This window comes from Struthio camelus, chromosome 5 (assembly GCF_040807025.1).
Source record: "Struthio camelus isolate bStrCam1 chromosome 5, bStrCam1.hap1, whole genome shotgun sequence".
In the NCBI taxonomy this organism is placed as follows: domain Eukaryota; kingdom Metazoa; phylum Chordata; class Aves; order Struthioniformes; family Struthionidae; genus Struthio; species Struthio camelus.
In genome coordinates, this window is record NC_090946.1 from 39,660,187 (window position 1) to 39,675,341 (window position 15,155).

General features: G+C 43.0%; 1 protein-coding gene across 3 annotated transcripts in view; it reads left to right on the plus strand.

Moving 5' to 3' along the window:
• Positions 1-1,007: 1,007 nt before the first annotated feature.
• CKAP5 (cytoskeleton associated protein 5) overlaps positions 1,008-15,155 on the plus strand; it is a 54,636-nt gene continuing 40,488 nt past the window's right edge. Inside the window, exons 1-4 of one of the 3 annotated variants that reach the window (XM_068945779.1) lie at positions 1,008-1,122; positions 11,384-11,475; positions 12,020-12,213; positions 13,399-13,605. In XM_068945779.1, coding sequence (XP_068801880.1) covers positions 11,419-11,475; positions 12,020-12,213; positions 13,399-13,605 — 458 coding nt within the window. In that variant the 5' untranslated portion in view covers positions 1,008-1,122; positions 11,384-11,418. Of the gene's footprint in view, positions 1,123-4,925; positions 5,268-11,383; positions 11,476-12,019; positions 12,214-13,398; positions 13,606-15,155 lie in introns of those variants that run through there. The other 2 variants (XM_068945780.1, XM_068945781.1) reach the window with 2 other exon arrangements.

The following is a 15,155-nucleotide window of genomic DNA, read 5'->3' on the forward strand; positions in this document are numbered from 1 at the left end:
AAAGATGGCTCTGAAGAACTGTTTTTCTATCCATAAGGGTTTTTGTTCAAGATTCTGCTGCTTTTTTTTTTCTTTTTGATGACGAGCAGGAGTTTAAGTGGTGCAAGGATGAAAAATGAACAAAATGGTCAGTAACAACTGACACTACAATACTGCTACTAATCTTACGGCCCATTGCATCCTGTTCTGATGACGAAGTACCAAAAAGTATTTTAAATACCTTAGCTTTGTTCCTGCCCATTCTTACGTTGAAGCACAGTTCGGAAATGATTTCACCAAGGCCAAGCAAGAATGTAATCAGCTTTTCTTGGCACCTCACTCCTCGTTCTAATCTAGGCCCTGTAAGCATGGTGCAATGGTAATATTCAGTGCACTCCCTTCTTACGGTTGGGTTGATGGTACCAGCCATTGCTTTCTCTTCTAATTGATTATTTACTTCAGCGTCCTTTCCCAAAGGATCTTTTTCTTAGCCAGCTTTACTGAAGAAAGAGAACAAAGCAGAAAAAAACTAGGCACTTGCACTTTTTATGTTAAGACGAGTTACTGCTTGTCACAGAACAGGCACAGGGAAGGATTTTGCCCTTCCAGTATAACAGGGCATTTCCAGAAGCCGCAGCTGCAGGCAGGAACAAGTTCCAGGTCCTCGCTCGTTTTCTGCCTTGCTCCCGCGCCGGGGAAAAGCCGGCGCTCCGCGCTGCCCGGCGCGGCCGCCTCTCTCGCCAACGGCACCGCCTGGCCGGGCGCGCCCCGCGGCGACCCCGTCTCGGCTGAGCCCGCCGCGACGCGACGCCTGGCCCCGTTACCAACCCTTCGTCCTCCCCGGCCGTTACCAGGTGCCCCCGCCCTCAGGGGCTTGGCGTCCCGGACTGCGCGGGGGGAGGCGACAGCCCCCGTGCGGGCCCGGGCCGCCGCCGCACCCCCGCCCCCCCCCACCGCGCGCGGAGCACGCGTTGCCACTGCCGGATTCAAACAGGCCAATAAAGCGCGCGGGTGAGGGCGCGGGCGGGGCCGGCGCCAGCCAATGGGCACTGAGGACACTGCGAGGTGCGGGCGGTGTTAGTGATTTCAAACCCCGCCGAGGAGCGGCCGGACGTTCGCCGCGCCCGACCCGCTGGGGCACAGGTGAGGCCCCTTCCCTCCTTCCCCACCTGCTGCGGTGGGTCCAGGACGCCTTCCGCAGCTCCCTGGGGCCGGGCGGCGTGGCTCCCCTTGCTCCGCCGGGCCTGAGCCGCCCCCGTGGGGATCGGCGCGGGGGCGGCGCCCGCGGGCGGCGCTGACATCCCTCCGCCGGAGCGGGCCGCGCTCGCGGGCATCGCCGGCTCCTCCTGCGGCGGCAGGCGGCCGTTGGCGGCGGGCGGGCGGGCGGCCGTTGGCGGCGCTAGGCCGCGGGCCTGTAGCAGGCCGCGCTGCGGAGGCTGAGGGGCGCCGCCCGCCTGGGCCGCGCGGGGAGTGGGGGTTGGGGCCTGCGGGGTGCTGCGGCCGGGGCCGCCCCCTCGGTGCTGCAGACGCTGTAGTGGCGAGCTGGGAGCGCCTGTGGGGCTGTCGGGACCCTTGGTCGGGAGGAGGCCGGCAACGCGGGCCCCAGGGAGCCGAGCTCGGCCCGTTCCTAGTGGGCGGCCGGGGAAATGCCGGCCTGGCTTGTGTTCCCTGAGCACGAGTGGCGCCTGGGGGCTGCTTGCGGGGTTGGTTTCCCCCCTGAAACGACCTAGGGGAAAATATTCCCTGTAGTGATTCCAGTCTTAAAAGAAGAGAGTGAACTCATCTGAATTTCTGTATCTCTGATGTTGGGTTCAGGTGTTTGTCTCGGATCTCCAGGGTCCCTCTTCAGAATGCGCTTCCTGTTGAATCTTCTGTAGTGAAGGATTTTTCTTTTCTCCTGTTTCATTTGATTCTGAGTCAGAGTCTTGTGATCCTTTTTAAGGCAGTAGCTTTCAGGCTGGTGTGCAGGGGATTCTCCTCCTGAATTTGGATCTCTGTCAGTTACATGCCCAAATGTTTTTGTTCAGGGTGTGTGTCAACTACTTAATTATATTGTGTTCTTCCCTTTTTTTACTGTTCTTATTTTGTACGTAGCATTGAATCCTCTCAGAACCTATAGCTTTGACTGAGGATGCCTGTATAGTTATCTTATGGCTTGCTCCACTAAATTGCAGTACTGTTAAAGTTGCCTTCTGCAGGTGAGAAAGGAATGAATAGTGGTCTGGATGTTAGCTTACTAGCTGTAGACTTTCTCTGTTTATTACTGGTGTGATGGAGAAAGTATTGCTACGGGCTTTCAACGAACATTTCTGTTGGATTGGAACTTACGATGCAATCTCAAATATTGAAATGTTATAGAAAAAGCTATTTATAGAAAGCTACTATTAAAACTTTGTGGTAGTGTCAAGGTAGAAAGATGAATGATTAGGTGCAAGTTGTTCTTATAGAATTGATTCTTTAATGTTCAATGTCAGATCAGTTGATGGTGCAAAAAATAAAATTTGGCTTAACTGCTTCTTGCCCCAGGCATGGTCTTTCTTTAAACCTTACTATTTTGGTGACTTCCCTTGCTTAAAACTTGCACCTTTGCCCCGCCCCTCAGGAGTTGCAATAGGATTAAAGCAACTTGTGGTAGAAGCATTTATGGAAGGTAATTCTCAAGAACATAAAGTTGGGAACATTACTAGAGGGCCTGCTGTGGAAAAACTACATGTTTATGCAATACCTGTGTGCAAATAGGTAAAACTTGGATTTTAGAATAATGAGAAATTGGAGTTAGTCAGATTGCTTTAAATCCTTCCTGTACTGATGCAAGACTTCTTATTTGCTCTTTTAAATTAAAAAAAAAAATCAGATGTATGGTAATGGCATGTTATTCCTTATTGTCATATGTGCATGGCTTGTATCTAATGGGACTTATTTCTATGCTGACTCTTGTTCTTTTGCTGATATGGGCCAGTTATGTAATCTGGGCCTGTGTTTCTAAAAGTCTGGTCTGTGCCACTGTTGAATTGATAGTCTCATATAGACATCTATTAGCATAGTAAGGTTTTGTTCCCATTAAATAGTAATCTGCTCAGAACATCTGACTTCCAATGTAATGTTAAGATTCTTTTTTTGCCTTGTGCATCGCTGTATATGCATGTGTACTGGATGATAAAATGACAGCTGAAATTCACTTGATATTGCATGTTGCAATTTTTTGCAGTCAATCCTTTTTTTCTCTTCTTACTATCCTGAATAGCTTAGCCTGTCATCTGCAAATCTCTGGTCACCCCCTTTTATAGAACACTTGTGAATGTCTTGAACATGCAATTAGAGAACTGGTCTGACTGTTTTGTGAGAGTACAGATAATTGTCTCCCAGTCATAAGTATCTAATTTGGAAGAGTTTGTTGTGTAGGATGTATGACCTGAAAGAGCCTTGAAAGATGTAAACACTTGCAAACTTTGCAATTTAGGCTTTCAGAATCATGGTCACGGAACATCTGGTCCCTGTCGTCCCCCCCCCCCCCCCCCCAAGTCTCTTCTCTGTTCTGTTGTTCCATGTAGATGCCTGTTTCTATTTTAAATTTGCTATATTTCTCTTCAAAATAGTTTACAAACAAATTAGAATTCATAAGCCATTTATATTGCATTTTTATCCCAGAGTAGGGTGGAATTAAGTTCACTTTCATCCTTAACAGAATGGCTGGTTTCAAGACAGCATAGTCTATGGTTATTATAGCTATCACTCTACTGTTGCTGCTACCCTGTTGTAGACTCTTCCGATGGCACATCTTATAGGACCTGTGTTTTAAAGTGTAACGTGGGAAGGTCTTGTATGCTTGTGTTTAAATTAAACATTGCCTTGTCCCAAACAATGCTGCTATGGCATCTTATTTAAAGAGCCTCTTGAACTGAGCAATTGCACATTGTTTGGAGTTGGGGTTGTCTCTATGACAGCTTCATTGCTGTGAAGTCAAGCAGAAGCTGGTGTGCGCGTTTCATGCCTCCCTGGGGTGGGAGTTGAGACAGCAGAAGAAGAACTTTGAAGATTATTCAGTGGGGAGCATAGCCAGTGCTCCAGGACCCAGAAGAGGCTTTTCTTCGGTGAGCTAGAAAGGCATTTGAAGGAGCACTGCCTTGAATCGCATATTTTGATACTTTTCTCAGAAGGGAACTACTTGCTCTTGGTTTTCACCATACTGGCTTTTTCCTGAGTTGCTATTGTTGCTGTAGAAAAGGCACCTCAAAATGTCAGGCAATGGACTAGAGAGACTGCTGATGAATCAGCTCAATTGGAGCATTGTCACTGCACATCTCGCAGTAGAATGTGGAAAAGAAACTATGGTATGTTGCCAGGTTGTTCATTCACATCTCCTTTGTAAGCTACTGCATTTCTAGTTCTTCATGGCAGGCCTTGTTCCTACTGTCAGTCAGATGTTTGGTTCCAAAACTGTTAATGCCTCTTCAATTAGAGATTGCTATATGATGACCTGAGATAATATCTACTGCATGTTTGACTGTTACAGCAAATACTTCTATTATTTTAATATATAGAAGTGTACACACACGCACAGAGAGGGAGGGAGAGAGAGACTGGGTACTGGTGTTGCAGGGTTTGATTCCTGTGAACAGTAGGCCTCCCGGGCCAAGCTGGTGGCCGCCCACCACAATTGCTACCCCAGCAGCAGAGCAGACGCAGGAGGTGGCTGGAGAGCGCCGGGCGCCGCCCGAGCCCCGCGTCCCAGCGCGCGGCCCTGCGGGGAAGCCGGAGGGGCGCAGGCTGCGGGAGAAGCGAAGCCTCACGGGGAGCGGCTCTGCGAAGAGGCCGCGGCGGCCGGCCTGCGTGCGGGGCCCGGCGCTGCCCTGCCTTTGTCTGGCCCCGGCGCAGGCCGGCTCCCCGCCCAGGTGCGGCGGCGGCGGCGCCCCCCCCAGCCCCGCCCGCCCGCGGGGAGGCGCTTCCCTCCCGGCGCAGCCCGCGATGCAGCTCCCCGCCCGCCGTCGCCGCAGAGCCGGGCCGTAGCTGTCAGGGTGAGTGTCCGGCCGGGCAAAGGCGCGAGGTCCGGCGCCCGGCGGCGGCGGCGCTGGCGCGGCCGAGCCCTGGGAGAGGCGGAGGAGGCCGCGAGCATAAACAATGCGGGCGGCCTGCTCGGCGGAGCTGCCCGGCGCCGGCCCTTCCGGCCGTCACAGCCTGCGCTTGGGGCTGCCGCTTAACGGAGAGTGCCGCCGCTGCCGGGGGGCCAGGAGGGCTGAGCAGCGCAACCGGACCGCTGTGGCAGGGCTGGAGGGGTGTCCTTCTGGAAGGTACTGCGAGGTGGCAGGGGAGCCTCTGGTCTCCAGGGGGAGGGAAGTTGGCTGCTGTTGGAGGGTGCTTCCATTTGAGAAGGAGGGAGCTAGTGGTCGCTTGGGGGTGGGCGACTAGGGAGGGATGTCTCATGTGAGTTTTCCTTCATCAGTAGTTCAGGTAGTCCTTTGAAAGAACAACATCTGAGCTTTTCTGTGCCCGAGCTTTGTTAAATGCTTTGAGGAATGGGAGTGTTTACTGCCCCGCTGATATCTTTCACTCTTTCTGTCCACCCTTTGAACTACCTAAGCGCTTACAAACTTGCCTATATGTTGCCCTTTTCTCTCTTGCTTCTGTCTGCTCTGTAGGAATGGCTTCATTCCAGGTTTATCCATGCAGTAAGAAGTCACACTTGCTCACTTTGCTGTAGCAGAAAGTCAATTTATTTTGTGTTTCTTTCACTTTGAGGCTGTTCTTCTCCAGGTATGCCTAAGTTATTTTCAGGGACCATGTTACTGACACACATCCAGAGGAGTTAAGTATCTAGCTCCCTTACTGATAACTTACCATTTCTGTGCTGTTAAGATGTCACTGAGCTACGTTGGGACAAATGAATTACAGCAGGCAAGAAAGAATTTAATGCTGTTTATTCTCATAGGCCATTTCATTGCTGCTTAAGCTGAGAGGAGCTATTCGGCAGTCTCCTCCGTTGGCTGCAAAACAATTTTTTTAGCATGCATTTCTCCTATCTCCTTTTCCTTATTCTGAGGTCCTGCTTTATTTTCATCAAAAGCATATGTATCTTGCTTCTTTTTATTGAAAAAAGCAGGTTTTAAAATTCTAAAAAGTTATTGCCTTTCAAAGCAAAAAACAACCTTCTGTTTGTCCTTTTATTATTTTTAACCTCTTGTCCTCTTGCTCATTGTCAAAAGATCTGTGAACTGAGGCTGGAAAACACGTTTACAGCCTGCCAGCATTTCATATGAGCGTGTTATTACTGACTGTTGTTATTCTTTGCTGCTTTTGTAGGTGTTGGTAGTTCAGGATTGGTAGCTGGACTTCAGTTTCTGTTTGATGTGGAATTTGGTAAAGCAACCTAATGGTTTTGAGCATTGTTTGACTGGACTGATTATTAGGCTACAGCTCTTCACAAATGCTTGATATGTTCAGGGTGTTGCTAGCAATAAAAATTTAGCTCTGTTATGATTACTTGAGGTTTTCAGAAGCTTTTTTTCTGAGCTATTTTACGTTGCATCTGGTTGAAATTAGAAGGTTTAGCTGGCAAATACTGAAAGCATAGTATGTTAAACTCTTAAGAAAGTAAAACTAGATGTTCTGAGAGCAAGTATGACTCAAGACTGCCATTAAGCAAATAGATACCCTTTCTACAAGGGAAACAGGTCTGCACTGACAGAGAATTGTCAGAGAGCTGTGACAGGTATAGTCTCAGCTGAAATGTTTAATGCGGCTTTACACTGGCCGGGTATGTGTCCATACTGTGCAGTTACATTTCAAATGTGTTTTCAGAATTCCTAAAATGGCCTGCCTGTCTTGCTTTCTCAGAACTTACTCTTTTGAGTAAATTTGAAGAGAAGCTTTCTTCAGCTTGCTGCCTGTGTTGTGCTGCAGTGATCCTCACTAGATGGAAGTGAGGAGGGAGAAGTGAACAATCGTTACCAATAACCATCATTATTAAGACACCGTACAAAACTGGATGGTTGTTATTTTGCCATTGCACGTTTTATGGGAAAATGGTCTGGAAACTGAAACTTCATTATAAAATGTAGTGAATAGACAATACATTTGTTTCAAAACAAAATATTGACATTTGAGGATTTTTGTAAGCAGAGAATTTTCTGTAGCAGTAGCCAGTTGTATGAAACTAAAGCTGATGCTATTTAGCCTCGAAAGCTGTAGCGGAGAAAATGAGTATTCACTGAGAGACTGAGTAGCAACTGTTCAGAGCAGTGCATGGTTAATCCGAATTTTCATGTAATGAATTGCTTTTTCATTATAGCTTAACGTGTTGATGATTTTTTTTTTCCCAAAGCTGAATTATATTCAGTGGGAATTTTCACTTTTATATTTGTGGAATTTCTTGCATTTGTGGTGCCTTGTAAATATCTTCTGTTCTTGCTGCTTTTACGTTCAGATTCCCTTCCAAAGACACCCTTGTCTTTCCTTGATGGTCTTCATTTTCTCACTGCTCCATGATATAAGAGCTTGTCCTAGCCTGGATCATCAGGGAGCTTTTGCTATTCATCTTCAGTACAGTTTGCTCTACTGACTTGCAGTTGTAGGTATATTATTGACCACCCTAATAACAAACTTTTCTCACAAAACTTATTTTGGTCATTTAGTCAATGCAGAGGTCTTGTTTTCTGGATGCTACCAAAATGAATGTTATTACTGAAAGATTTTTTTTTTTTTTTAAATTTGGTTGTTCTGAGTTTGTAAAGCTGGTGGTGATAATAAGAAAACTATGTAGGTCAACGCTTCACTGCTGCAAATTCACAAGTATAAGATAATTTAGCTGCATTATTATATGCAGAGGTTACCTGCTATTGGATAGTCAGAAGTAATGGCCTGAGATTTACGTGTCTCTGTGAAGAAGCAAGCAAAGACAGACTGGCATCAAATGTGGGGTGTTCCCTGAAGGTTCAGAAAGTTGAGATGCAAACAGAACCCTTTAAATGACTTAACTGAAGGGGGTAACAACAATCTTCTCTTCTGATAAAGGCGACATGCAGACAGTACAAGATCTTGAGGTTAGGACAGGCATGAGCAGTGCTGAAACTAGAAAGAAGTGATATTTAAGAGGGAACTTTCTATCTATTGTCCACATACTACTTTCTGATAAACTGTCAGTTCTAAAGGGATTTGTAGGTTATTGGGAAGGACGTACAGTTTTATCACTATTTTTAGATGCTGGATTCTTTACAGAAGACAAACTTCACCCATTTTATAATTGAAGTAACTGTTGTAGATGTTATGGTTAAAAATAGTAGGGAAGCTGACAGACTGAAAAGAATGAGTGAGAAGATATGCATACCCCCCACTAACATCATGATATTGGGAGGGGAAATCCTAGAACACCTCTATTAGATTCTTTTCTTCTAGATTCTATAATGCATCACTAAGGTGTATAAGCCAGGAGTCAAACTTTGTAGCAATGAACTGGTACCTGTGTGCACTGGTAGAAATACTTAGAATTAAGTATCTATCTTGCAGGGGGCACATTTTTTAATAGCACTGTTTCAGGCTTTAGTGTTTGCACTAATTTCAGGGTTGTGGTATGGTAGTTGCTGTCCTACAGTAAGTTTTTTTTTTCTTGGTGCAGCAGATTTCTGGAGAGAAAAAAATCCTAAATGAAGGGAGTGTAGAGGGTTTGTCTCAACCCAAGTGTCAAAATGTCTTACTCTGGTGTTTCTGAATGCTGCTGGCAGGTACTTTAATGTCTGATTTCATGAGGGTGAATAACTCTCATCCTTGTGTTGGTTCCTTATGCTTTCCTCAATAAAATGATACAGGCAAGTGATGGCTTGAATGTTACCCCAAGTTTCTGAGCAAGATTCATAAAACTACATAATTTCCTGTTAAATGCTCTCTATTTTAAAAAGTATGTGAGAGCTTGTGAAGAGAAGACTTTATGTTGATCTGTATCCACACTAGTGAAGTGCCCCCATTGTTTCTATATTGGTATGTTAAGATGAAAGTATTCCTAGTGCAAACGCAGCTTATATTGCCAAAGCTGCACCTTTCCTTATGTTGCTTGGCTGCTGAACTAACTTTATCAATAAAAAGGTGAGTCTGTTGCTGTAACTGCACTTACATTAGGACACTTTTGATGAGAAGAGCTATTTGAAAAGAAGTCTTTAGTACGAATATGTTTTTGCTTCTGGAAAAGCTACTTTTGCAATGGTGTGGCTAGATACAGTTTTACCCCCACATCCATATTTACCGTGGGAGTGGTGTTTTTTAACAGGTGAGGTGCGTTGAACTTGAAATGGGAGGCTGATGAAATACAGTATTTGATTTTGAAGTCCCTCTTCCAGTAGACTGAGGGAGGGGACAGAAGAAGTGGTGAGAGGTTTGGGAGGAGAAAAAGAAAGCAGAAAAGGAGTAATTGGACAGTAGAAAGCAGAATCAGCTGCAAAATGTTGGTGGGACTTTGATGGAAAAAGATAGAGTAACTCAGCTAGCCATGTTGGCCTCTTTCTTTATTTTTGTTATGGCACTTCAAAACTTTAAGACTTATTTTCATTGTGTCTTTTAAGGCAGAATACCTTTTCTTGTTGATTCCTGATATCAAGGAGTGGCATGACCAGTTATTTAACCCAGAGATTTTTTTAAATATGCTATCTATTTAAATAAGAATCGTATTCTAGCATTAACAGGTCTAGAACTGGCTCTAGGTAGCCTTATTTTTTGCTCTTCATTTCTGAAATAATAAGCAGAAAATGACCCCTGTGGTCTCAATGTTTTGCAATTCTTCAGCCTCATTTTTGTCCCTCTTTATCTTTTTTTTTTCTTTTTTTGCTTTTCTACTGAAAAAGCAGACGCTTCAGTACCACTGAATAACTATGCTGACGTCAAGGGAAAAATGACCACATCAGTGTTTGCAAATCGAGAAGGACAAATTATATTGTAGTAACACTTGAATGTTTTTTGAATGCATAGTCACCTTTTGTCCTGATATTGACTTTCGTTTTAGTGACATTGAGCAAATTAGTAAGTTTGTGCAATTGCAGTGAGAACAGTTATTATCTATAGAAATTAAGAAATATATAAGTAAAAATAGCGTAGCTTAATGTTACTGGGGTTTTTGGTTTTAGTGTTGCTATTTTTAACTAATCCAGGAAAGGAAGACAGGTTTTGTGTTTATTGTAGACTGCTGCTAGCATAGTTGTGCTATTAAGTTAGGTGTGTGTTTGTGTTACCTGGCTGAGAGAGGTGATTCTGCAGAACTTGCTTATGTGACTTTACACCAATGAAATTATACTCCTAATTCTGGGACTTGTTGTTCTGTGAAGAACAACTGTTAGGTGAAATACTTTGCAGGTTAAAGTCTGCAGCTTGACTAGCATAAGCTGAATTAGCATTAGGAATATTCTGCTAGGGTTGTGTGTGTATTTACCATTTCTGACCAAATCTTGTATATGTCGGCCAGTTTTATTAGTCTTGTTCTTCTTTGTCTATGCGTTCTAAAGCATTCTAACTGGTATGCTAGACTTGGCTCCTTCTATGTATTGCTTTAATGTGTTTGCACAAATAATGTGGGGAGCCCTCTCGTTACTGCTGCTATTTTCACTGTGCTGATCTCTTCTTCATCAGGCTTATTCTCTCGTTATTCTCTGAACGTTCTCTGGTTTATTCTCTGGATTAGTTGTACAATGTGCCCAAGATGGGGAGGGGTTGAGCCTGAGTTCTCATCTCTCATACTCCAATGATCAATATCCAGTTGTATTAAAAACAAACTTCTACCCAACTTCAGTGGGTAAGGATTTGTAGCTTTATGTGCAGGAAGAAATTGATCTCATGTTGACAGTTGCTGATACTGGGCTATGTGAGAATTAGGGCATACATGGGCTGGCTGGCATAAATGGTTTTTGTTCCCCTCGCACTAGTGTTCATTTCAGTTGCGCAGTTTGTAAAGTTGTTTAAAATGGCTGTCCTTACACTATGCCTGATTATTTTTTGACACTGATTCATGGCACCTGTTGCTGAAAATACTTGTCAGTAAGAGTCAGTTTTCTAGTGTTGGTGGGTAGTTGTTTCTTTTTAGCTCTTTAATCATAGTAAGTTCTCCACCAAGCTTAAATGAGGCTATTTTCTCCAGGCCTTGTCTTGGCTTGCTCGAACTTCCACAGACTGAGGTTTCTAGCGTCTGAAATATTACAACTTGCAATGCTCTTTAGTCTATGATAGCTTCTGGTAGCCTTCCAAGGCGAACGAATTAGTGGTCTAGTCTTAGTAGTACATATCTAAATATATTTACAAGTTTGAGGGAGTGAGTTGCACGTTGACTGTTACAATTGCTACAGACTGTCTTTTTTTTCTTTAGGTAAAAGCATATTACAGGTAGCGCACACTTTTTTTTTTCCCTCTGGGTTTTAACTTGTCTCTATCTCCACAGGAATTACTGTGACCATAGAGAGAACCTGAAGTACAATGGGGGACGACAGTGAGTGGATGAAGCTGCCTATTGACCAGAAATGTGAACACAAGGTAGGAAATCTTGTCTTTGGCTTGCTGTATATATCTGCTGTGGTGTTCCCTCATCTGCTAATTGCACTGAAATTAAGTAATCTTGACAGTTGCACAGTGTGGGTACAACAGACCTGAAACTGTTTCAGCAACATAGAGGTTGAATAACAGTTACTAAGTAGAATTCGGTTGCATGATAATCTGTATGACCTGGAGTTGTGTGCTGAAAGATCAGCGCACTCATTTATGTGGAGAAATTACTCATTTGTAGTTGAAACTATTGTTGGGCCCACGCCTACTTGTCAGTGATTGTTGGAGCTTATGAAGAGCAGTGGGGAAGTCTGGCATCTAGCTATCCAGATCTTTCCTGACAGGAGGGGGGAGAAAAAAAAAAAAAAAGAGTATGTCATCCTATTTTTTCCATTGTTCAGGCAGTCACTGAAGAGGTTTCTTGTAGATGCCAGCTTGCTGGAATACACTTTCAACCAAGGTTGTAGTATTTTGAGATCAGTGTGTTAAAACTGTACTATGACACCAATTAAATGTGTTTGACTTATGCTTCCAGTTGTGGAAAGCCAGACTAAATGGCTATGAAGAAGCCCTTAAGCTCTTCCAGAAGATAGATGATGAGAAGAGTCCTGAATGGTCCAAGTATCTTGGCTTGATAAAGAAATTTGTGACGGACTCCAATGCAGTGGCTCAGTTGAAAGGATTGGAAGCAGCGCTTGCTTATGTTGAAAATGCTCATGTAGCAGGGAAGTAAGTCACCTTTTCTTGCTGTTAGTATGCTGTTGCAACAGTTTAATGCCTCTATCTGAGGAATGCTGAAGGTAAATTGTACAGTGCTCCCTGACAGTTCTGGTGTTGACTGTTGAGAGAAGCATTTGCTTTCTCATCTAGAGAATTTGCTGAGTGTTAGGTTTTCGCTGTAGATGATCTCCTTGTACATGTTAACTTGTCAAAATTGTTTATGTGATGCCATACCTTAACAAGGTTCAGATATCTTTACTGCTGACTTGAATAGTTTCTTTGAAATGGGATGAGAAAGTGCAGCAGTAAGTTGATTGGATAGGTGCTCTGAACTGGAATGCCTATTTTTGTTTGTCTGAAAGTCTGTATGCACAGGAATCACTCTTCTTTCTGGGCAAATGTATATTGGTTTATCAGTGTATCAATGAATATCTCCCAGGAAATAAAATGTAATAGTTGTTAAGTGGTGTTTGCATCCAACTTAACCAGTCTGAATCTGCGTAGCTGCCAATTTCTTCTCTTCGCAGGATGTTTGTTAATATTTCACTGTTTTCTGGCTTATGAAATAGCCCATACTTCTGAAGGTGAAATAAAAGTGCCTCATGGACCCGATCAATGCTTAGGGCCACCTACTTTAAGTGACCTGTTAAAATGAATAAATGCAGTATTAAAAAAAAAAAAAAAAATCCAAACCTTAGTTTAAAAATCTGACAGCCATATCAAACTCCTTGATTTAATGATGATGTAAATGATTTAGATGATTGGAAACTCTGAAATAGGTGTAAAACTGTGCCAAGATTATGTGCCTGTGTTACTTACCTGTAACGTATGCAGTCTCAGGAAATGGTGTTTACTTGTGGACCAAGACGAATGCATATGAACTAATATGCTTTTGAGGAAACGTCTTGTAGTCGCTTTATGGTGTGGTCCAATATTAGAAACACACTAAATAGCCCTCAGTCTGGAAAAGCTCTTTTGAGCTCTTGACTCCTCCAACTAGAGGTTGGAGTCACCTGTTAGACCATATTGTTACTTTTGAGGGTAACCCAAATAGAATTTGGTCCCTATTAGGTGAGGCCATACCAAGTTTTCTTCCATGTTTCGGGTCTCGTATATGCTTTTGTCTGTGGATAATGGAGTAGGATGTGTAATTTAGTTAACCTTGCCAAAAAGTAACTTTCTCCTTTTTTTCAGGACAACAGGAGAGGTAGCTTCTGGAGTTGTAAATAAAGTGTTCAATCAACCAAAAGCCAGAGCAAAAGAGCTGGGTCTAGATATATGTTTAATGTATATAGAAATTGAGAAAGGGGAGGCAGTACAAGAAGAATTGCTAAAGGGTCTGGACAACAAAAACCCGAAAATCATAGTAGCGTGTATAGAAACATTGAGGAAAGCACTAAGGTAAGCTTTTATATTCCACCTCTCCCCTCCTCTTCAGTAATCCAGGCACTACACAATCTGATCTGTTGCTTAAGCCTTTTCAGTGGGCTCATTATTGTTGAACAGCATATGTCTTTACTGAACTATTATTTTACAGCAGTAGCAACTGTGAGAGGTATCATGGGATTTGTTAGACGTGAGGGGTGTCTTAGTTATAAGGTTCATCTGGATCGCTGTTGTTGTTGACTACTTTTTGCCAAACTTTCATTTTTAACAAAATTGGACCTCTGAAGGTGAAAGTCAGGGTTAGCATGTCTGTTTTAGACTGTGGAGCTTCTCTTCTCAACAGCTGAAATCAATTTGGAAAACTGAACTAAAACTCATAATCCTAACTTTAAAAACCTGGTGTCAGTCAGTTTTCCTCAGGGATGTGAGCTTCTTCAATTAGCTACATCTTGTACAACAATTAAAGAAAGCTCATTGCACAATAAGTGTCAGACTGACAGTGTCAGTTTCCACTGTCTACGTAAAACTTCCTTGGCAAAAAAGAGCTGATAATGCTCTCTAAAAATCAGATCTAATTAAAATTGGAAGGGGATTGCAACGTTAGAATTGGAGCTTCTTTTTTGTCCCGCTTCAGGTATGTTTGCTGCCTTTGCAGGTTGACTGAAAAATATGAGAAATAGATAATTTTGGTATTAAAAGCCAGAATATCTTTTTCCTGCAAAAAATTAGTTCCTGTGAAAGCTCTATACATAATGATAGATGGAGAATATCTTATGCTAGCTAATTTTTAGCGAATTGGCAGAAGCATGTGTATTGATGGTTCTTGTTAACCAGTTGTGTCAGACTCCAGTAACAGAAGTCAAAATAAAAAAAATTAGGCTTAGCACAGGGCCTGTGCTATTATTAAATGAAACTACTGTCCCACACTTCAGAATAATATTTTAGCTATTTTAAATTCCCTTTCAAATCAAATGCCCTTTTGATAGTACAATGTAATTAGAAAACTGCATAATCTTACTCAATATCTTTCAGCTAACTGCATCTATAAAATAGTTAAGTTCTCTCTACCTATTTTTGCATACAGTGTTTTATTATCTTTGAGATGACACGATCATATTTTTTTTTTTTTTTTTATGGGGCTCTAAGGACTTAAACTTGAATCTCAGCTTTTGAGTTGTGTTGCTATCTAGATTTGTCTTGTACATTGACTGGCTTTCTTATCTGCATTGATAGCAGGATTTGTGTGTGTTGTAGCTAGGTTGGTAGCTTGAGTGCGTAACGAGTTTAGTGTCTTATGTTCTTTATCTTGTGTTAAATTTTCCAATTTTTTTATTATGTTGTATGAATTATGTAAGAATAAGATAATTTGATGGTGCCTAATGTTGCTTAGGAATTTTTCCTAATATGCCCTTTTTGGGAAGGCATAATAATCTTAAGCCAAACATACATTCATATTCTGCATTAAAGTTGTGTTAACTCCAAGAATGGAGCCTCTTCTGCAGGTTTCAATACTTAATGCTTCTCATAAAGTGGCCTTAGCAGTAAAGCTTTTAGAAAGTGAGACA